The sequence below is a fragment of the Lutra lutra genome, chromosome 16 (genome assembly GCF_902655055.1).
Source record: "Lutra lutra chromosome 16, mLutLut1.2, whole genome shotgun sequence".
Lineage (NCBI taxonomy): Eukaryota > Metazoa > Chordata > Mammalia > Carnivora > Mustelidae > Lutra > Lutra lutra.
This window is the reverse complement of record NC_062293.1, coordinates 6,530,746-6,552,385: the sequence shown is the minus strand read 5'-3', so window position 1 is coordinate 6,552,385 and position 21,640 is coordinate 6,530,746. Positions and strand designations below refer to the sequence as shown.

At 49.4% G+C, this 21,640-nt stretch overlaps 2 protein-coding genes across 2 annotated transcripts; both read right to left on the bottom strand.

Annotated features, from left to right (window-relative positions):
* Window positions 1-1,080: 1,080 nt before the first annotated feature.
* CD300LB (CD300 molecule like family member b) lies at window positions 1,081-10,411 on the bottom strand. The gene is made up of 4 exons (XM_047706003.1): window positions 10,272-10,411; window positions 3,901-4,230; window positions 2,281-2,368; window positions 1,081-1,403 (listed from the first exon to the last, which is right to left on the bottom strand). The coding sequence occupies exons 1-4, from the start codon at window positions 10,309-10,311 to the stop codon at window positions 1,259-1,261; spliced, it is 603 nt and encodes a 200-aa protein (XP_047561959.1). The 5' UTR covers window positions 10,312-10,411; the 3' UTR covers window positions 1,081-1,258.
* Window positions 10,412-13,946: 3,535 nt separating this feature from the next.
* Window positions 13,947-18,141, bottom strand: LOC125087541 (CMRF35-like molecule 6; the record flags this gene model as incomplete). The annotated part of the gene is made up of 5 exons (XM_047707971.1): window positions 13,947-14,491; window positions 15,000-15,053; window positions 15,620-15,698; window positions 17,235-17,354; window positions 18,072-18,141. Coding segments are annotated over 5 exons (408 nt in total), but the record flags the coding sequence as incomplete, so codon positions are not given.
* Between the last annotated feature and the right edge of the window lie 3,499 nt (window positions 18,142-21,640).

Sequence of the window (21,640 nt, the reverse complement as noted above, 5' to 3'; positions counted from 1 at the left end):
ATGGTTAGCAATACTGTGTTGTATACCTCAAATTTGCTAAGAAGGTAGATCTGAAGTGTTCATCTCACATCAAAAAAAAAGAGATAAATATGTAAAATGATGGGTGTGTTAATGAACTAGGTTGTAGTGTTTATTTCAAGGGGTTTATATATGTTAAATCATCACTTTGTGCCCCTTTTAAAAAAGCACATTTACACCTTAAGTATATACACTTTTATTTGTCACTTATAGCTCAATGAAGCTGCAGGGTAAAACAAAGGGAAACATTCCAAAAGGGTGTGTTTGTGCGTGTTTGCTTGTGGGTGGACACATCTCAAATGGGGGGTGTTCCTTCTTACGTGATGTGACAGTCCCTTTGGTGGGAGGATCCATGGCCCATAAGGTAAAGTGACCGAGTCCATCCAGATGGACAGACCAAGAAAAAGTCATTTATCATGACACTTTTAATGATTAAGGTTATTTAAACAAATTAATTATTAAGATTATTAAAATATCATCATGTTGGGGAGACCATATCGTTTCCCTCAGACAGTTTTCCTGACTTCCCTCCCCAACCTTGAAGGAGTTTCTGAGGCCCAACTTGACTGGCTTACAAAAAAACCCTTATGTATCAGAAGCTCAGACAGAGTGCTGAGCTGGTCTCAGGAATGAAGGAGACCAGGGCGTGGGCAGGGCTCCATCTCTCTGTCTGTCTGCACCCCTACTGCTTCTCTCTGTGCTTTGGTCGTTGGTTCTGTGCCCCAACTTCTTCCAGAAAAGAGGATGTGGCTTGAGTTCCACCCCAATAGCTCTGACCATGAGCCCTGGCCCCATGTTGGGTAGCATGGGGCATTTGCAACCTGAAGGAGTGGGAACAAGTCCAAGAAGCCATGAAACCTCAAGAGGCTGCTGAGTTGGGGCACCTGGGTGGCTCAGGGGGTTAAGCCTCTGCCTTCAGCTCGGGTCATGGTCTCAGGGTTCTGGGATCGAGCCCCGCATCAGGCTCTCTGCTCAGCAGGGAACCTGCTTCCGCCACCCTGCCTGCCTCTCTGCCTACTTGTGATCTCTATCAAATAAATAAATAAAATCTTAAAAAAAAAAAAAAGAGGGTCCTAAGTTGTGTCCCTGAGCTGTGCAGAGCCAGGAGGGTGCCTGGCCAGCCCCTCAGCACCCCCAGCATCAGTCACCACTTCCCGAGGACCCAGAGGCATTTCTGCCACAGCCTGGGTCTCCTCTGGAAATGGGGTCCAGGAGTGGAAGGTTCTGCTCGTCTGTCTGTCTAAGGGGCTGTGTCTCTGACGAGATCAGAGGACAAGTTCGTATAGATGGGCAGTCTCTGCTGAGACCCCTTCAACCAAAAGATAGCACCGACCAACATGAGCAAGACTGACACCTTCAGGAAAGCCAGGAGAACGTAGTGGTTCCTGCAAGAGAGGACAGAGCTGTCAGAGCCCTAGGCGCCCAGGCCCCGTCACTCCCTGCACCCTGACCAGAGGGAGCATTGGCCACCCTGCAAAGCCTGAGACTCTGGACCCGGAAGCCCCAGGCCAAAGACCGCCGTGGCTTTGGCTCAGTGGCTCAACCATGAGGGCTCCTCAGAAGGAACCTCACATTGTCGGTTTTGCTTGGCTCTGGGCCAACCTTCCTTTCTAATCACGCCTCCTGCGTCTTCCCTTTCCCAAAGTGAGTCTCAGCACCCTGGGGTGGCCCACGACAGGCTCTGTGCCTTTGCTGCTCCTGAAAATGCCAGTTCCAGGTGGCTGAGCCACACTCTCACTCTGTGGCACCCAGCACCTCGCATGGTAGGGATTTTGTCTTATCTCCCCTTGGCATGCTCTAGGTCATCAGGACTTCGTTGTTGTTGACAACTGAACATAAAGAAAGATTCTGGGGGTGGCGGGGTGGCTCTGTGGGTTAAGCCTCTGCCTTCGGCTCAGGTCTGATCTCAGGGTCCTAGGATCGAGCCCTGCATCGGGCTCTCTGCTCAGCAGGGAGCCTGCTTCCCCCCACCCACTCTGCCTGCCGCTCTGCCTACTGATGATCTCTCTCTCTCTCTCTCTGTCAAATAAATAAATAAAATCTTTAAAAAAAAGAAAAAAAATATTCTGCAGAGTGGCTTTCTTGGGAGGTTGGAATGGGGAGATGGGGGGTAGGGGCAACATGGGCGGGAGCGAGTTGTTGGGGCGGGTAGTGGCTTTTGGCCTTCACTCTGGCTGTGACCACTCTGGTGGCCTGTGAGGGTGCAGAAGCAGAGTAGGAGAGGCCCCAGGTAGGGGCAGGGTCAGGATGGCAGCCACTCACCTGATGTAGGAGTCGGATGTCACCCCTGTACGTCTGCTGGTAGTTGTCCTGGATCTTGGGCTCACCGAGGTGCTCAGAACCATGTCCACTAGACACAGGCAGAGTTGGCCACAGGTTATGGAGACAGACTGGGGCTCATGGGTGGCTCCCTGCTGGGCCCCCTTGGAGCCACCCTGCCCCTCGACTAGGAAGCCAGATATAGTCCCCAGGTTTCTCCCTTCCTGCTGACTTTTCTTTTTTTCCCTTCCTTTCTTTCTTTCTTTTCTTTCTTTCTTTTTCTTCCTTCCTTCCTTTCTTCCTTTCTTTCTTTCTTTCTTTTTTCTTTTTAAAAGATTTTGTTTATATATTTTGGAGGGGAGTGGAGAGGCAGAGAGAGAGGGAGAGAATCTCAAGCAGATTCCATGCTGAGCACAGAGCCTGACACGGGGCTCAATCTCACCTCCCTGAGATCTTAGCCTGAGCCCAAACCAAGAGGCAGACACTTAACAGACTGAGCCAGCCAGGCGCCCTCTGCCCGAGTTTTCTGAACCACCACTCAGTCGCTTTCCATCAACTCAGATAGAAATAAAAGGGAAACAGGAGCCTGTGCTGTATGTGCTTCTGGGGCAAGAGATCCATCTTTCCACTTCTCTCCACTTACCCCTCTAGGTGGGACTTTAGCCAGATGGGGGCCGGGGTGGAGCTGGGCGGGGAACATCATTGGTCCTAGAGCAGTGCCTGAGCTGGGCTCAAGGACACGTGGTTCTGGAAATGGGGCGGCCAGTTACTGGGGTGGTAAGGAGGAGGAGGAGGACTCTGGAGGGCTGGTGAATAAGAGGGCACATTCTGGTTCTATCGTGAGCAATGGCTATGATGAATTAAACATCCGTATGAGAAACTATGAAGACAATTTATGGTCGGCTACTTGGTCATGGATTCCTGAGACCGGCTTGGCACTGACTGTCCATGAGCTATTTTTTAGTTGAGTCCTAGGCCTGTGGAGACCCCAGGACAGACAGAGGGGTCCCTGTTATTGGCATAATGGTCAAATCCTTCTTTTCTGCTTACAGCATCCTCTGTTACCTGAGCCCCTTCTTGGGTCCCTCTAACTCCTCGCTCACTCTTATGTAGCCAGGGAAAGTAGAGGGCAGGGTGGCTGGGGGCCCAGAGAGGGGAGGCACTGTCGCATGCCCAGAGCTACTCTGGGTTGGGCAAGTTCCTAGGGTTCAGTGCTCTGGGCTTCCCCAGGTATCCCCTCTGCCTCTCTCTGTGTAGTGATGGGTCAGGAGTGTGACTACCAGTGACCACTTCCTGGAGCCATGCCTTGGGACCCAAGGCATCCAAGGTCCACCCACACCTCTGATGAGAGACTGGGGGGCTGCCAAGGTTGTGGGTCCCCAGGACAGCTGGGCTGGACCACGGGCAATGATGCTGGGGTCCATGTTCCCACCCCTCCCCCAAGACTTGCCAACCCTGCGTGCATCACCTAGATACCTCAGGTGACCTCAGGGACTGTGATGGGGACACTGTTCTCAGTTACTCAGCCATTTCTCTTCTGCCCTTGGGGAGGGGGAAGCGGAAACCCTCATTCTTTCTGTCCTAAACAAGAGGGCCTCACTGTGTAGATGAGAAAGTTCTTACCTGGGTCAATGGTCACTTTGATAGATGCCCCAAGGTCAGGTCCATATCTGCTAATCCCACACCAGTAAGTGTCTGTGTCACTTTGCCTGACCTCCTCCATGGTCACTGTGAACAAGAGGTGACTCCGGTTGTCCCTGATGGACACACGGTCTACCTTCATTTCTTGCTCTGATCCATCAGTTTCAACGAGGGTGTGGCATGACTCCCAGTCTGCTCCGCGACACCACCACTTCTTGTAAGTCTCCCATACTGGTGTATATTGACACTGCACGCTCACCAAGCCCCCCTCCAGGCCCCTCACGGACTCTGGGCCTTTGATGGAGAAATAGCCTGGAAAACAGAATCCTAAGATAAAACCCCTGCCTCCTGGAGCCAGGCCTGGCCTGGGAGCCCCAAGGGCTCAAGTGGCCCCAGATTGGTGTCCAGGGACTGAGCCAGGGTCCCGGCCTTTGCAGCTACCCACTAGCTGACCCCCACAGGTCCACCTCCTCTGTCCAGCTTCCCCATCAGCTCCTGCGGTGGACACTGTCTTTCTTGGCTTCAAAACTCGGTCCTCTTCCACTCCCTCTTCCTCTGACTGCTCATCTCTGAGGCTTCTACTGATTTCTCTTCCTCCCTCTTTAAATCTTGGTGCAGAAGTGGTGTATTGGTAAATACTTAACAGCTAATCCTCCGGGGAAGAAAATCTCCATTTGTAACATTTTCCAATTTCTGTGGTGTAAATATTCCCAACCCAGGTCGATCTCAGGCAGTCAGTGCAGTGTCACTGGACACACAGCTGAGAAAAATTGGTTCTTGCCAGCCAGTGTGAACCAGTCCCCTCGGGAGGAGCCGAGGGGTCCCTTTCCGGTCCTCGTTTTGTCCCATCTTACTACACCCCTATGGAGGAATTCTCCCTTCCTATGATTTTGGTTATTGCCAACATGCTGATAATTCCCCAAATTCCCGTTCATGGCCCACATTCTTTCCTTAGCTCCAGCCTACCGTTTCCAAACACACACCGTACATCTCTACCCCAAAGTCAGTAGTCCCAGGACTAAATCCTTCTTGAACTTGGTCTGTTTCAGTATTTCCTCTCTCCCTTGGAGAGCTCATGCGGTGCACTAGCAAAGGTCTGTGGGGAGTGGGATGGGTTAGGGGCAAGCAAGAGTTGGAAGGGTATCGTGCTGCTCTGGGGATTGACTCCAGTCAAGCTGAGTATATATGACTGGACAGACACTCTTTGTCCTTGGCAATGACCTCTTGTGCTTCGATTGCATGGAAGTGAAAGAGCAAGGAGAAGCAGAGAAACCCAATAGAAGCCTCTCCTGACTGTCTTAGCCCCAGAGCCTCAGGATCAGCCCGGGGGGGGGGTGAGGGGTTGTCTCCAGGGGGCCGCAGGAGTCAGGTCTGTTGCACCGGGAAGGTGCACCTCCTCATACCCTGTACCTTCTTCCTTTCAGGTCACTTGAGGTTTGCATTTGTGCTCAGTAGAATTATGTCTCCCAAAGATGTTGATGTCATAATCCCAAGAACATGTGAGGAGGGGTAATTATCCTGGATTATATAGTTGGGTCTAATGTCATCAGAAGGGTTCGTATAAGATGAAAATGAGTGAGTGTCAGAGTCAGAGGGAGATTGGAAGATGCTATGCTGCTGGCTTGGAAGATAGATAAAGGTATCGTGAGCCAAGGAATGTGGGCAAACTCTGGAATCTGAATGAGGTGAGAACATGGTTTCTTCCCCAGAACCTCCAGAGGGAATACAACCTTGCCTACAGTAGGATTTTATCCAAGAAGACCATTTTGGACTTCAGACTTTCAGAACTTTAAGATAATAAGTTTCATCATTTCAAGCCGGTCTGTGGTTTGTGGTCATTTGTTACAGCAGCCATTGGAAATAAACTCAGTATTCCATGAGCAGAACTAACTCTACTCTCTTCAAACCAATAGCGTTCTTAGCGCACATGACAGAGAACTTGACATCTCCATTGATCCTGTCCTCCCCTTCTCCCTCTACAACTGATTGGTGAGCCCTTTAGTCGACTCTACCTCCAAAATGCTTTTTTTTTTTTTTAAAGATTTTATTTATTTATTTGACAGAGGGAAATCACAAGTAAGCAGAGAGGCAGGCAGAGAGAGAGGAGGAAGCAGGCTCCCTGCTGAGCAGAAAGCCCAATGTGGGGCTCGAACCCAGGACCTGGGATCATGACCTGAGCCGAAGGCAGCGGCTTAACCCACTGAGCCACCCAGGCGCCCCTCCAAAATGCTTCTTAAAATGATTTATTTCTTTCCCCCCCTCCTGTCACAGTTCATGATGCCAGCATGACATAGCAGAAAGAGTGAATTTGGACAGAGAAAGTCACGTCTACCACACACTACTTGGGAAGACTTGGGTAAGCTACTTCACCTCCCTGGGTCTTGCTTCTCAATTTGCAAAATCGTTTCGCTACTTTCGAACTTTGCAGGTTGTTGTAAGACTTGGGTATGTGTCAAAACGCAGATCTTTTGGTGGGGGTTGCCCCCTCAGTGAGAGCCTCTCACCAGGTCAAGAGCCCATCTGGCGCCTGGATCATGGCCGTAGCACCCAGAGAAGCTTCTCCAGTTCCTGTTACACTCCCTTCTCCAGTATCCTCTGCATATCACTGTTGGAGTTTCATGCTAAAATAGTCCCCACCTTGTCCTCAGCAGCACTTGTCATGATCAGGATTTCAGGATCTCTTCTGCAGCTGCTCCCCACTGCCTCAGAATGATTTAAAATGCTTTTGTTGGACTTCCAACTTTTTTTTCTTCTAAATCCAAGTTCTCTGTCCAGCACCATTTCCTGCTCCCCCTTGCCTTCCACTGGACCCTATAACCCCCACCCCCCACTTTTCTTTTCTTCTGACCCTGGTAGGCCCTCCCAAGAGCTATGTCACTGCTCCCACCCTTCCTTCCACTTCTCTGAGCCCAGCCTGCCTACTGATCACCTTAATTCCTTTCCCAACTAGAACTGCTTCCTTCCATTGCTCCATGACCTCACAGGAACCTGAGTGCCACACTGGTATTTTATTACCACTACCAGTCTCTCTCTGTCTCCTTTACTAGGATGCTCTGTCCTGAAGGGAAGAGACTTTGGGTGTGCATTCTCCCTCTTCCCCGTCACCAGTCCCCGTGTCTTGCATGGTATCTGGATCCTGGAAGGTACCAATAAAGTTTATGATCATTTTTGCAAAGGAGCTTGCTGTCATGCTCTGGGACATTTTGATTTGATTTTAGACATTTTGATTTGACATTCTGATTCTGGCATGAACTATAATTTCCATACCAGGGGGCACTGAATTCTAAGGCTGCTAATTACAGTGCTAATGTAAAACACAGTAGAGTCTGGAAACAAATTCAAACACCATTACTGGGAGATTGGGCTAATAAATTACCGTACTCGCATATCATGGTTAAAAGAAGAAAGATCACAAATAGTAACAGGGAAGACATCCCAGAGACATCAGTATTAAGTTTTTAAAAAGTTGCCTAACAGAGTGTTTGGATTCCATTTCTGTGGTTCTTCCGTGGCCCATGCATAGAAAAAAATAGGTCAATGAGTCTTCTAAACTCTTAACAGTGGTCAGTGCTGAACCTGGGACTTGGGAGGAAATTTCCCTTCCTAAATCATACGTTTCTATTATGTGTAAATGTTCACAATATCATTAACTGATAAAAAAATGAGGAAGAAAAAATTTTAATAATCAAAATGACCCCATTAGGAAAAAGATTGCTAAGAAACAGTAATCAGTGTCAATTAAAATGAAATACAATAGTTGGCAGAAAAGGTGGTTTTCTTTCTTAAGACAATAGCAACGACACAGCTACCATCCGACGCTGAGGGTCAGTGTTCATGGTATTTGCCAACAATCATAAACAGAATTAGAGATGTTGCTGCTCTGAAACAGAAGTTTCATCAATCCCAACTTTGCTAATTTAATCTTGCAATAAAGCATTCATAATGTGATTAGGCTTGTTTTAGAAAGAAATACATGCAAAGTTTTCATAAACACAGACTGTGATGGGTGGAACTATTAATCAGGTCTGTGTGTTTTGTGGAGAGTCGGTCCGAAGGAAGGTGGAGATGTTAGGACAGCAGTCAGCGGAGCAGAACTCGGGCTGATGAGTTTTAAAAGCATAAGGCTGTTTGAATCTCAATTTTTCCTTTCCCTGACTCTGAGATATAACCTCTCTCCTTCATGTCAGTCCTTCGGGAAATTCTGCCCCATGTGCACATCCTTGTGTGAATAATCTTGTGTCAAAGTCAAGAGAACAGTTGAGCTCCCTGTCTGGGTTGATAGCTTCCTGTCTGGGTTGATAAATCCCTGTCTGCTTTAACAATTTCCTGTCTGGGTTGATAGGTCCCTGTCTGGGTTGATAGCAAGGCAGCCAAGGGAAGGGCTCAGAGCAGAGGGACTCATGGGGTGTGGGATGTACAAAGGGGTTTGAATTTACCTTGTTTTGCACTGATGGAGCAGGGCGTCCCTGCTGGTGTCCCCATGCAGCCATGCCATCTCAAGCGCCCAAGAGTAATTTCTTGGGTACAGGTCTCTGCTCCTGTTCCCCCACTTGCAAACATTCCCTGAGCACACATCGATGCCAGTGGCCTGCCTTAGGGCTGCTGCGGGACTGGGTACCAGAGCTAACAAGAATGACTTATGGGCAGTCAGGTCTTTCCAACTTCCTTCCATCCACTTTCTCTCCTTTTCATTTCACAGAAGAAATCCCAGAGCATCTGAAGGTCGCCAGTTAGTGGGGTGGCTTTCCTTGCATCACTGACTACTTCACCCCTTTCCATCGTGAAATGGCAGAGTTGGAGGAGGAGGGACACCCTGTCTTGTTTCTGCAGCCAAAGCCACCTTGTCCAAAGCCACAGAGTAGCCACTGTGAGTCTCAGCCTGCATCTGGGGGAGAAGACTCTTTGTGTGGGTCTGTGCATATAAGGGACACTGTGTGTGAGTGTGTGTGTGCGCACGTGAGTTTGTGTCAAACTCTGTAGGAGTGTGTGAGCACACAGATGTGAATGGGGGACATGAATGCCTGTGGGTATGTGCATCTGAGTCCATTGTGTGAGTGCTTTGTGTGTGGGAGCTCAGGCAGTTCACCCTTCCCCTTGGCCTCTGGGTGAGCTGGGTGTTGGGATTAAGAGAGGGAGCAGATGGGGCTCTTTGAGCTCAGATGCAAAGCTAGAGTCCAGGGGGAGAGGCAGACATTCTGAACTGCTGTCCCTTGGGAATTCTGGGCTTTTGGAGTCCTGCCTAAGGACCATAGTGGTCACAGAGAAGCCACTGCCCTCCCCACCTGTCTACGGGTAACATCACAGGACCTCTGTCACAATAAAATCAGAAATGGCCTTGATAATTTGAGAATGACCACAGTCCTTGGTATTTATCTGATCTATTTATATCTATTTATATCTGATCTGAATAGCAGAGTCTCCCGACATTACAGCTAGAAAGAGCATCAGAGACCTTCCATTCATACCAGAAATCCAGGTCTTAGAACAAGAAGGGGGCTTGCCTGTGTCATGTGCTGCTGTCAGAACTGGAACTCCAGTCTCTCAACTCCCTGGTTATGGCCTTTTTGGGGAATCCCTGTGGACCAGTTTGTTTTGCTAGAGGGTCTGTCTCCTGGCTTATAGACAAGACTGTGTGTGACCCACATGTACAACATACATTGTGCAAACTTTTGGACTAACCTTAATGCTCTCTCAGTGTATGCAGTGGCTTTCCACAGAGAAGATACATGACCCCCTCCCATCTCCCATCTGGGTTCCTGAGCAATTTTCTCTTTGAAAATCTCGGTTTCTGGCCATGGTGTCCAAGAGCCTTCTTAATCTTGTCTTGTGCTTTTTCAACCTCATGGCCAACCAGTCACCCTGAGACCTCCTGCACACTGAGACCCTTTGTGCATGAATGTACCATCATTTCTCAAGGCTCCGTGTCTTGGTCAAGCAGTCCTCTCTCCATGGAATGTTCTTCTCCCTTCTCTGTTTGAAGGGTTGATCCCTTTCTTCAAGGTTCATCAGATGGATGGTGTCTGTATGGGTTTCTGCAGCTCCTTCAGCCAGACCTGCTCGGGCTCTGAGCACCCCTCCATTGTTTGTTCTTTATCTGCAAGTCTTACCCTCTGAGCTGTCTGGGGTCCCCTTTCTAATGGCTAATCCTGTTTCTTTTTTCCCTTCAAGTCCTCAGGGCCTGGTGAATGCCTGACACAGAGTAAGAACCTTTTTTTTTTTTTTTTTTTTTGCTTAATAAGTTTAAAAAACACATCTCATTTTCCCAGAAATCTTATCCCCTCCTGCCTGGACTAGCTCTTGGTCCTCTGCCCTGCCACAGGGGTACCAAGTCCCCAGAACCCCTCCACACTCACCTGGGAAGCTGAGCAAGAGAAGAACTAGCCACAGCCTCATGGCATCACCTCCCAGACTCCTCGCCCCTCTGTGGACAATGGGAGAGCACACTTGGATCCCAGCTGGACTCTCGCAGCTCTGCCTGAGCCCAAGCTTGCACTTTGAGTTTCTGGCCCTTTGAGTTTCTGACCCACTCACTTCCTTTTGTAGAGTATTTCCTGCTTTTAATTATTCAGCAAATTGAATGTCATTTCTTGAAAGGGATGGGGCACAGGGCACAGAAGTCACCACTACATAAGAAAGAGGAAACTAGGCTGTGTGGTGTAGCAGGATATGGGTCTACAGAAGGGCTAGAGCAGGGGGCATCTGGTTTACCAGGCTTTGGGTCCAAGGGGTACAATAGTCTGGGGGTCAACTCCAGAAATGTTTCTCTATCACAACAGTGGGTCCCAGCAGCAGGGACCACATGAGCAAGCTTGGTTTACCTGGAGATGCATTTGTTCAGGTGTTATAACCAAGGGCATAAAAGTGTCGGCTGGAGAGTTAGACACACCTGGGCTCTCATTCTGAGCACCACTCACAAGCTGTGTGACTATGGGCAATTACTGAACTTCTCTGAGCCTCAGTTTGTATATCTGCAAACTGGGCTATGATGGAATAACAGAAGAGTTGTTATGGGAATGAAGTGAGAAAATGTATGTGAAGCTCTGAGATCACAATCCTGGGATAGGGCTAGCACTCTACATCGGTATCAGTGCCCAGGGCAAAACTTCACATGCTGGATGAAGAGTCACATAAAGCAAGCCCAGGACAGGAGGCCAGGAAAGAGAGAAGGCGATGGGCTGGGTTTCCTCATGAGTAATAAGGCAAATTCTAGCCCTAACCTGACATAATTTAATTAGCATCCTGATTTATAACCCAGTAGCTAAAATTCTTGAAGAACAGTTTTGGGAAGCAGATGAGTATCTGGCCTGGTGTCCAGGCCGGGCTGCAGAGGAAGGAGGTCTTCCTGGAGGTCTTGTTTGGGGGAACATTCAAAAGGCTGAGAGGAGGAGGAGGGCTCAGACCTGTAGTGATGCAAATCATATTACAAGTAGGAGTCAAAACAGTATGGTACTGGCATTAAAAAAACATATAGATCAGAGTTGGGGGTACCCGGCTGGCTCAGTTTCAAGAGTATGTGACTCTTGATCTTGTGGTTGTGAGTTCAAGCCCCATGTTGGGTGTGGAGATGACTTAAATAAATACAATTTTTTAAAAACCATAAACCTATAGACCAGAATTGAAAGCCTACAAATAAGTTCCCACACATAAAGTCAGTTGATACTTGACAAGGAAGCCGAGAATAGCCCATGAGGGAAAGTATAGTTCCCTCAAGAAATGGTGATCAGAAAAGCGGAGAACCATTTGCAGAAGAATGAAACCGGACACATACAAATATTAACTTAAAGTGGATTAAGACTTAAATTAAGGAGCACCTGGGTGGCTCAGTGGGTTAAAGCCTCTGCCTTCAGCTCAGGTCATGATCCCAGAGTCCTGGGATCGAGCCCCGCATCGGGCTCTCTGCTCAGCAGGGAGCTTGCTTCCTCCCCTCTCTCTCTCTCTGGCTGCTTCTCTGCCTACTTAAATAAATCTTAAAAAAAAAAAAAAGACTTAAATTAAGACCCAAAACTGTGACCCTTATAGGAGAAAATAGTGGAAAAGCTCCTTGACATTGGTCTTGGCAATAATTTTTAGGTGTGACACCAAAATTGTAAGCAATGAAAGCAAAATTTAATTAGTACGATGGCATCAAATTAAAAACTTGTGTACAGCAATAGAAACAATTAATAAAATAAAAAACCTACAGAATGGGAGGAAATATTTGCAAATCATGTATCAGATAAGGGGTTAATATCCCAAATATATAAAGAGCTCATACAACTCAAAATCAACAACAACAACAAAATAACAATTCCTATAATGTGATTGGTCTCATTAAAAAAAAATATATATATATATATATATATATGTGTGTGTGTGTGTGTGTGTGTGTGTCAGGGGTCCCTGAGTGGCTCAGTCAGTGAGATGGCTGACTCTTCGTTTTGACTCATGTCACGATCAGCGTCCTGAGATCGGGCCCCATGTTGGGCTCAGCACTCGGTAGGGAGTTTGCTTGAGGATTCTCTCTCTCCCTCTCCTTCTGCTCTCTCTCTCATAAATAAGTAAATCTTAAAAATAAATAAAAAATATGTGGGAAGTTTTCATAAACACAGACTGTGATGGGTGGAACTATGAATCAGGTCCATGTGTTTTGTTGAGAGTTGGTCTGAACGAAGGTGGAGAGGGTAGAACGACAGTCAGCTGGGAGCAGAACTCAGGAACAGGGCTGATGGGTTTTAAAGGCATAAAGCTGTTTGAATCTCAATTTTTCCTTTCCCTGACCCTGAGATGTAAACTTTCTCCTTCATGTCAATCCTTTGGGAAAGTTTGCCCCAACTGCACCATCCTTGTGTGGCCAAAGGCAGTCAAGGGGCAAGCTCAGAGTAGAAGGGCTCATGGCAGTGTGGGATATGCAAAGGGGTTGGAGTCTACTTTGTCTTGCACAGATGGGGCAGGGCATCCCTGCTGGTGTCCCCATGCAGCCATGCTGGCTCAAGAGTTATTATTGGGGTACAGGTTTGTGCCCTGCTCTTCTACTTGCAAATGCTTGCTGAGCACCTACTCACCAACTCTTTTAACCAGGTTAGAGTTCCCCTAACAGTGCACTTGGGTTTCCATTCCTCCACATTCCTGCCAATGCTTGCTCTCTCTTGTCATTTTGGTGATAGCCATTCTGACAGGTGTGAAGTAATGTCTCATCATGGTTTTATTTGCCTTTCCGTGATGATGAGGGATGTTGAGCACTTTCTAATGTACCTGTTGGCCATTTATATGTCTTCTTTGGAAGCTATTTAGTTCCTCTGCTGATTTTTTTTTAAGAGAGAAAGAGAGAGAGAGAGAGAGAGAGAGAGAGAGAGCAAGCGAGCACCTGAGTGGAGGGGAAGAGGGATAGGGAGAGAACCTTAAGCAGATTCCACGAGCTCAGTGTGGAACTTGACGAAGAGCCTGACATGGGGCTTCAGCTCATGAGCCGAAATCAAGAATTGGAGGCTTAACCAACAAAGCCACCCAGGCACCCTTCTCTGCTCATGTTTTAACTGGATTGGTCAAAGGATACAAAGTTCCGATTACAAGACGAATACATTCTGGAGACCTAACATATAGCATGAAGACAATAGCTCATGATATTCTGTTATATACTTAAAATCTGCTAAGAGAATACATATTAGATGTTCTCACCACGAAAAAGCAATGGGAGTGATGTGGCGTGGTGGCGATGTTAGCTAACTCCTCAGTAGTAATCAGTTCGCAATATATATGCATCAAATCAACATGACCTACACCTTCAGCTCACATAATGTTATGTGTCAGTTATATCTAAATAAAGCTGGAAAAAATAAAAATAAAAGTAAACTTGGGAGGGGCGCCTGGGTGGCTCAGTTTTAAGCATCTGCCTTCAGCTCAGGTTATGATCCCAGGGTCCTGGGTTCGAGCCCCAAATCGGGGTCCCTGCTCAGCAGGAAGCCTGCTTCTCTCACTCAACTCCCCCTGCTTATGTTCCCTCTTTCACTGTGTCTGTCTGTCAAATAAATAAAATCTTTTTTAAAAAAAATGTAAACTTGGGGACTGCTAAAAAATGTAAGTATATAGATTGAAAATATATATGCATATATATGGCAAACCCATGAAGAAAACAAGGAGAACATGAATGTAAGATTCACACTCGGTTTCCTCAGAGGGCAGTTTGGGACTTCAGAAATATTAATGATGTTTATTACTTAAGCTGTGAGGTGGGCACCCAAGGGTTGACGAGTATTTGGGCTGTAAGGAGTATGCATTTATTGGGAACATTCTTTGTGTCTATGAAAGATTGCAAGGAAGTTACAAAAGAGTTTACAGAGTATTCGGAATGAAATAAGGATGGTGGCTGGAGGTGTTGGTCAGAAGGCCATTCCCATCCATCAGATGGGCTGTGTTCCTGGGCGGGTCATCGATGGGCAATTGGTGTTACTGATTTTAGTTATTGGGCTGATGCCGCCTCCCCGCCCCAGATCCCCTCTGAGTCCTGTCCCCTCAGAGGACAGCACTGAGCATGCTCAGGACCAGGGGCACCTCCAGAAAGACCAGGAGCCGGAAGTAGATGTTGCTGAGCAGGGACCTGTGGGGGACAGTGACAGGCAGTGAGCCACGTCTTCGGGGAGATGCCCTGGTACCTTCCACTTTCCTTCTGTCCCTGTGCCCATGTCCTGAGGCTACAATAGTCCACACAGAGATGGGGCCCAGGTTGGTCCATGGGCAGGACAGCCCCACATAACAGATACACCCTCAGGCTAACAATTGCCCTTGAGATAGGACTTTGAACATGGAGAGGGCCTGGCTATTGGAGTGACATAAGGGAGATCGCAGGGAGCAGGTGGGACCTTAGATAGAACCTAGGAAAAGGGTTCTATCTAAGCCCTCCCCATTGGGGCTTATCCTATATGTGGACTAGAAATCAGCACTAGGTTATTTGTCTAATGTCTGCTCTCCCATACACAGTAGTTCCCATGAGGGACTGGAAGTGTTTGCTTTAGTCCTAGGGTCCATCTGGCACCTGTGTGGTGCTTCCAAACCTTACCCTTGAGATTCAGTGGTTAACGATGGAGGGAACGAATGACCCCACTCACCTCTCCTCTCCCTTAGAAGCCTGGTCTTCAATAGGATGACTCTTAGGTGAGGGCCTGTGGGGTGGAGAGCAGGGGAGAGACTTCAGGGGCCCCCAGAACACCTGGCCTGGGCCGGAACCTGAAGGACCCCTTTGCACAACACTGGCACTTGTCTTCCCCGTCCCTGGAGTCCGATTTCTGCAGATACCTGAGTGCGGGCTCCCCCAGTCCTACAGGTCTCCAGGGAAATGTCCGGCCAGGACTCACTGGCCAGGACTCCCTGATCATTGCGTATTGAAGAACAATCCCGCCTCCCATCACTCCCCACACATGCTCTCCCCCACCCATCTGTCCTAGTTCCCCCAAGCACTCATCATGAGCTGGCATTTCCTCTATTGATGAACATGTTGACTTCTTCACTGTGTAAATTTCCCACCTTTTGTCAGAGCCGGACTGTGTCTCAGTGGCCCAGGGCTGTATCCCTAGAAGAGGGCCTGGCGCTTGGTAGGACTTCCACAGTGAGGTGTGGAATTGGTACATAAGTGTGGGACCGAGGCCACGGTCACACCCACACACCTCAGCCCTCCATGTTCCCCAGAAATCACCCAGCTGTCAAAGGTCTCCAGGTGCTAGCCCCTTACCCAGGATGTTGGCCGGAACTGGGGGACTCCTGCGAGATCGTGGTCTTCTGCATGGGGTCTGGCAGGGTCGAGTGAAGACCTGTTGTTGATGAGGGAGGAGAAGGCAGGCTGAGGACAAGCCAAAGCTGACACGCCACAACCCCACCCCCCATACTCCTGGGTGGGACAGGTGACACTACTCCAGGAACTTCCCAGCTCTTCATGGCAATGCCTTTCTAGAGGGAAAAAGAACCCTAACACTGACAATGGCAAGGCCTCCAGTATCCTGTGAGTCTTCTTTATCACATGAAAAGCCTTCTGAAACCTCCCCTTTTCCTTACCTCCCCAAACTTCCAAATACACAATCAGCTGTCCCTCACAAGCCGGACAGCAGCTCTTTCTGCCCTGGGGTCCTGTCCCTGAGCTTTAACGAAACCACCATTTTGCACCGAAGATGTCTCAAGGATTCTTTCTTGGTTGTAAGCTCTGGACCCCACCCCACCAAACCTCACCCATATTCCAAAACCATATCAAGGGTGCTGCGGGGGGCTCACAGAGCTGGGGGTTGCAGTGCTGGCTGGGGTGGGGGGAAGCACACGTCAGGCCTGCTGTCCTCCCCCGGGCTCTCCCACTCTCTGTCAGCTGTGTGGCTCCGACTCACATAGTCCTGGTCACTCAGGCCATCTGGACAGGCGTCTGGGCTCCACATCTGCCCACAGCCACACCCAGGCCTGCCTGAGACTCCGGCCTCCCTGGCCCCCTCTGCAGGTGCACCCTGGCCAGGTGGGCGATTTCAGAGGCAGAGCCTCTCCCAGCAGGGCATGGGGCAGTGTGTGGAAGGAGCTCAGGGCTCTGGGCTCAGCCACCCGCCCCTGGTTTCCTCTGGCAGAGTATGGGTTGAGCTTTCTTCTGCAGAGATTGATCCAGAGCTGGGGGTGGGGCCGGGTCCTCAGGGAGGGCTGATGTCTAGAGTGAGGATCATGAAACAGAACCCCCACATTAGGGTCTGGGGCTCCTTCTTGGGCCCCTGTCGAGACTGCTGCAGACCCCCAGGATCACAGCTGTGAGGCTGGTGCTCAGGAGCCATCCAAGACACAGTGATGTCCTGTTAGAGCCCTGGGGTCCTGGGCAGCCAGTAAGGGAGAGGAGCCAAAGCCCTAGGGTCCCGTTCCCCATTGGGAGGACAGAGAGACGTCCAAAAAGAGGCTCAGGACACTTTCAGCATGGAGAGGACCCTTGTCAGGACAGGAAGGCAGACAGCTGTCCCCACACTCAGGGCCATTCCCACTGCCCACCCTGGGAGAGCTTAGGTATGAGAGTGTGACAGGGCGGGGCACACTGAGACGCTTAGGTCAGCTAGAGGTGTGCATGTGCTTGTGTGAGTGTGCAGACAACACAATACCTGCATACACACTTAAACACGCAGACATATACACAGACCAAATGCACGACACATGCACACACACACACACACACACACACATAGGCACCCCCCCAGTATCCTGTGTCAGCCAACCCATCCTCACCCCGCTCTTCTATCCCATGTCCCACCACTTTCCTGACAGGGTCGGGGTGATCAGCCCCAGTCTCAGGCAGCCCTAGTGCTGGTGTCAGGGGAGGGGTGTGCACAGCTCACCTGGGGTCACAGACAACACAACTTGGAAGTTGAGGTCGAGCAAATATTCTGGGAGCCATGATGTATCGATTCCACACCGGTATGTTCCTGTATCACTTTCTGTGAGGTTCTCCAAGGTCACTGTGAAGGTGAGGTTTGCAGGACGGTCCCTGATGGACACACGGTCCTTCCTCCCTTCTCTGTCTGCTTCTTTGGTCACTAAATATCCCCCACGCATGGGGTCTTGCACCAGTACTTGACATTCTCTCTGAATTCCTCTCCGTACTGACACTGCACGCTCAGGGATCCCCCCACGGGGCCTGTCACGGAGGTGGGGCCACGCAGAGACCAACAACCTGGAAAACACAGCCAAGTGTGACCCCTCATTAGATGGGCCTGGGTCAAGGGATCTGAGGTCAAGGTGACCATTGAGTCCCTGAAGGGCACTAGGGGTCTGGAGGAGGCCTTAGCAGGAGACAGGCCTTCCTGAGATTAGAAAGCAGATGTACCTTCCTCCTCACAGAGTGGATCAAGGCTTCCTTGGTGTGTCTTGGTGTGTGTGTGTGTGTGTATGTGTGATGCACTTAGACCTTGTTTCTGACTATGACACTACAGTAATGGTGGTCACAGGAGCCCCTCCACTCAGGGCTGTTCTGTTCACTATATTGGACATGACTCATCTGCTTTATGCACTGAATCCTCCTGGTCATTTCTAAGGCACTGCTGGCCTATCCGAGAATCTTCTCTGCTCTCCCTCCTACCTCCCACGTCCTTCTCCCCTCCCCTGCCCCCCCCACCCCCCTGTCTCCCTCCCTCCCACCCAGGGCAGACTTCCCTGCCAAGCTCAGCCCCGCTCACCTGGGACCTGCAGAAGGAGCAGCGCTGCAGGCAACCACAGCCTCCCATCCCCTGGGTCATGTCTGTAGCACAGATGTCACCCACAGAAATGCCAGGCTCCTGAGAGGGGATAATTTCAAGCCTCCTCACAGAGGGTCCTCTCTGCAGGGCCCACTTCTTCTTTCTGGGGTCTCTTTGCTTCCTCGTCCTGCCTGTGTTTGTTCTTACAATCTTCTTCCACGCTGACTCAAGCTGGTTGGGGTGCAGGAAGCTTGGGGACAGAAGCAGAAAAAGCTGAGGCAGAATCCTGGACCTGGTGCCCCAGATCCACTCAGTCCCGATGACAAGACAGCTCCTGGTCCAGGACTGGATTGGGATTGCTGTCCCCTTCCACAGCCAACATCTGCTCCTCTCACTGTCCACACTCGCCCCACAAATGGAGCAACACAGGAGCATTTCCCGCTCAGTGGAATGTCCGCAACCCTGTGACGTGTCACTTCCTTCTGGTCAGGATGGACCATGTCCGGGGTGGAGCCCCCAGCAGCCCATCTTCTCAGGCACCAGTGGTGACCACAGTGGTGTTAGGACCCCCCAGCCTGCAGCTCCAAGCACCCACAGTCCCCATGAGACCCTTGCTCTCCTCTGGCCACACAAGTTGACACTGTGACCTCTGATGCTTTCAAAGGTTCTATTTGGGTTCTGGGTTCCGAACCAGGGTATTAATTCCCCAGGTGTGCTTCCCTCCTGTGTGTTTCCCTGTTCTCAAGACACGGACATGGAACAGCCATCACCAGTCCCATGTGCACCTCATTTTGACTCCTTCTTGTTTGGAATGTCCACCCTACTGTGACTCTCAGGGCAGAGGACTGCCAATGGACAAGAGGGTCCAGAGACTGAAGGAGCTGATGGGATGTTGGGGACATGTGAAGCTGAGACTGGGCTTTTTCTCTCCATCCAGTGGCAAGAGGAGCCATTGTGTAAGAAGAGGATGGTCTGACAAAGCACTGGCTGCCGGTGTCCATTTTGGGTTCACATGGTGACCGGGGGCTTCTTCCAGGAGCAGAATTGGGGGATGGTCCATGCCAGGAGGTGGGGAGGTGGGTCTGTCCTAACTCAGAGTGGCTTGTTCTCATGACATGATGGGTTTGGGGTGGGTTTACTCTGGAAATGGTAAGGAGGTGGGTTACAGTGCAGGGCCTGACATCTTGCCTGGGTTATGCCAACTCCTCAAACTTGACATGCACAACCAGGTCAATCAGTTTCCCCCTAAACACTCTCTTCCCAGATCTGCTTCTCCTCCACACTGTCTTATCCTGATCTAAGGCCACAGTATTCCCAGAGTTATTGCAACCAGACCCTGTCATCCGGGATTCCTCTCTCTGCCTCTCCCCATTATTATTTCTTCTAGCATCTCCATCTGCCCATATACTCTCTTCCTCCTGACATTACAGCAAAATCCTCTCTTCTCTCAGTGTAATAGTGCCATCCCTGTTCCTCTGAGTCCCCTTGTGCTTTGTCCTCCCTCTGTTCCACTCATCAGCAAGAGAGCTCTTCAACAAAACTCAGAAGTAGCCAGTACACCCTTGGTGCCATGTCCTTCAGATGAAACCCTCTCCCGTGCTTGGCTTGCATGGTCTGAGTGGCCCAGCCACTGCTGGGTTCTGCATTTCTATCTTGCTCCCCCACCACAATGTGCTCCATGTTTTATCCACTGTGCCCACCCTTCCCCAGGGCCTTAGGACCTGCTTGTCCCACTCCTTGGATCCTCTGCCCACCTCTTTACAGTGCTTCTTCCTTCTTACTTTTTAGATTGCACCTTGGATGTACTCCCTTAGAAAGGCCTCCCCAATCACTCTTCCTAGGGTCACCCTGTTGTCTCAATCACCAACCCCTGTTTGTTCCCTGCATAGTTCACTGAATCTTGTCATGTGTTTACTTTTGGTGGTCTCTATGTATCTCCACCACTGGGATAGAGCTTATATTATAGCAGCATTCTGGGTCTGCTTCATTCTTCACACAATGACTCAGTGGCCAACTGCACTTTGTGACCAATGGTTGACTTCTGATAACTGTTCATAGAATGAGTGAATGAGTGATTGAGTCGATGAATAAACACGGCATTGGCTGCAGACATGGGCCTAGACAACTGTGGTCCAACGAGATGCAATATCTATGGTGGTATAATGAATTCCCCCAGAACTTGGTGGCTGAAAACAGTATTTATTATCTCACACTTGCTAAGAGTCACAAATCTGAGAGTGGCTTAGTCTGGGTGGTTGTGGCTCAGTGGGTCTCTTTCACAATGATGTGGTCAAGATGTTGACCAGGCTATACTCATTGGAAGGCTGGACTGGCCTGAAGGATCAGCTTCAGAGATGACAGTCCACTTGGAGGTTAGCAGGAGTCCTTATCTCCTTGCCCAATACAACTGCTCAAGTGTCTTCATGAGGTGACATCCAGCTTCTCCCACGGAGAGTGATCCAAGAAGAGCAAGGCACAACATATTTATGATTTATCCTTGGAAATCGTGTACCATTGTTTCTGCCATATCTGGGGACTACACACCCACCCTGACACAATATAGAGGACCCCTGCCAAGGGATGTGGATATCTGATCTGAGTGGAAGCTATGAAAGGATATGATTCCTAAAATATCAGATATCTGTGTATTTATATTTGTGCAATTTCCTGTTCCCCTGTGACACTCCAATAAAAGATTTTAAAAACTAAACATCAAAACATGAAAGTAAACCTCTGAAACTTTGCTTGATTTGGGTGCAGGTGTAGATGTTCATTGGTTTTCTGTCATATAGCAAGGAGTTTCCGTAATCTTCCCTGCAACTAGTTACCCTGCCTAAAGCTCAGACACCAATAATCTAACCAGAAGTGTATTTTGAGTGATGATATCAGGATGGAATGCAGATTCCTCTGGTTTGACTGCTCAAGTGCTTTTCCCTCAGACCATGATGCTGGCAGGCAGAGAGTGGCCAGCAACCAGCAAGAGGGAGAAGCACCATCTTCAGACCCAGGAGAGGGTCTGCAGAATGAGAGTGTTTGTCAGGCAGCTGGTGGCCATTGTAACAGATACTGGGAAACTTGACAAGAACTCACGGTTTCTTCAGTCTTCTCAGCCTACCACCTTCTCTTCCACCTCTCTTTCACTTCCCATTGCATCTTCCTTTTCTAAAAACTTCAGTTTCTGCAGCTCCTGGCTGAGCTGAGAAGTTGGAAGACCCACCAGGTGCACAGAGCAATTACAACAGAGATTTGACTTCAGGTGTAAGTCCTCAATGTGATGGTTCATGGTATGGGTCAACTGTCCATGGGTGGCTCAGATGGAAGATGATCTTGGGTGTGTCTGGGAGCATGTTTCTGGAGGAGATGAGCCTTTGAATCTGTGGACTCAGTGAGGTAGGTGCCCTCTCAGCAGACTTTTGCTTTGTGAAGCTCTCAGCATCTAAAAAAAGAGGGATGTCAAAGTAGGGTTACAAACATTCTGGGCTATTTGAGAGTGGGAAGAGGTAAGTGCTTGGCTTGGGTCCCAATGTTAGCCAGGAGGATGAAGAGCTCCCCGGTCAGCCTGCACATGG

Coding starts and splice junctions, on each gene's coding strand:
- CD300LB (XM_047706003.1), bottom strand. CDS start 10,311: ATGAGGCTGTGGCTAGTTCTTCTCTTGCTCAGCTTCCCAG. Junction 4,231..10,271: donor TCTCTTGCTCAGCTTCCCAG/GTGAGTGTGGAG, acceptor TCTGTTTTCCAG/GCTATTTCTCCATCAAAGGC. Junction 2,369..3,900: donor CAAAGTGACCATTGACCCAG/GTAAGAACTTTC, acceptor GCCTGTGTCTAG/TGGACATGGTTCTGAGCACC.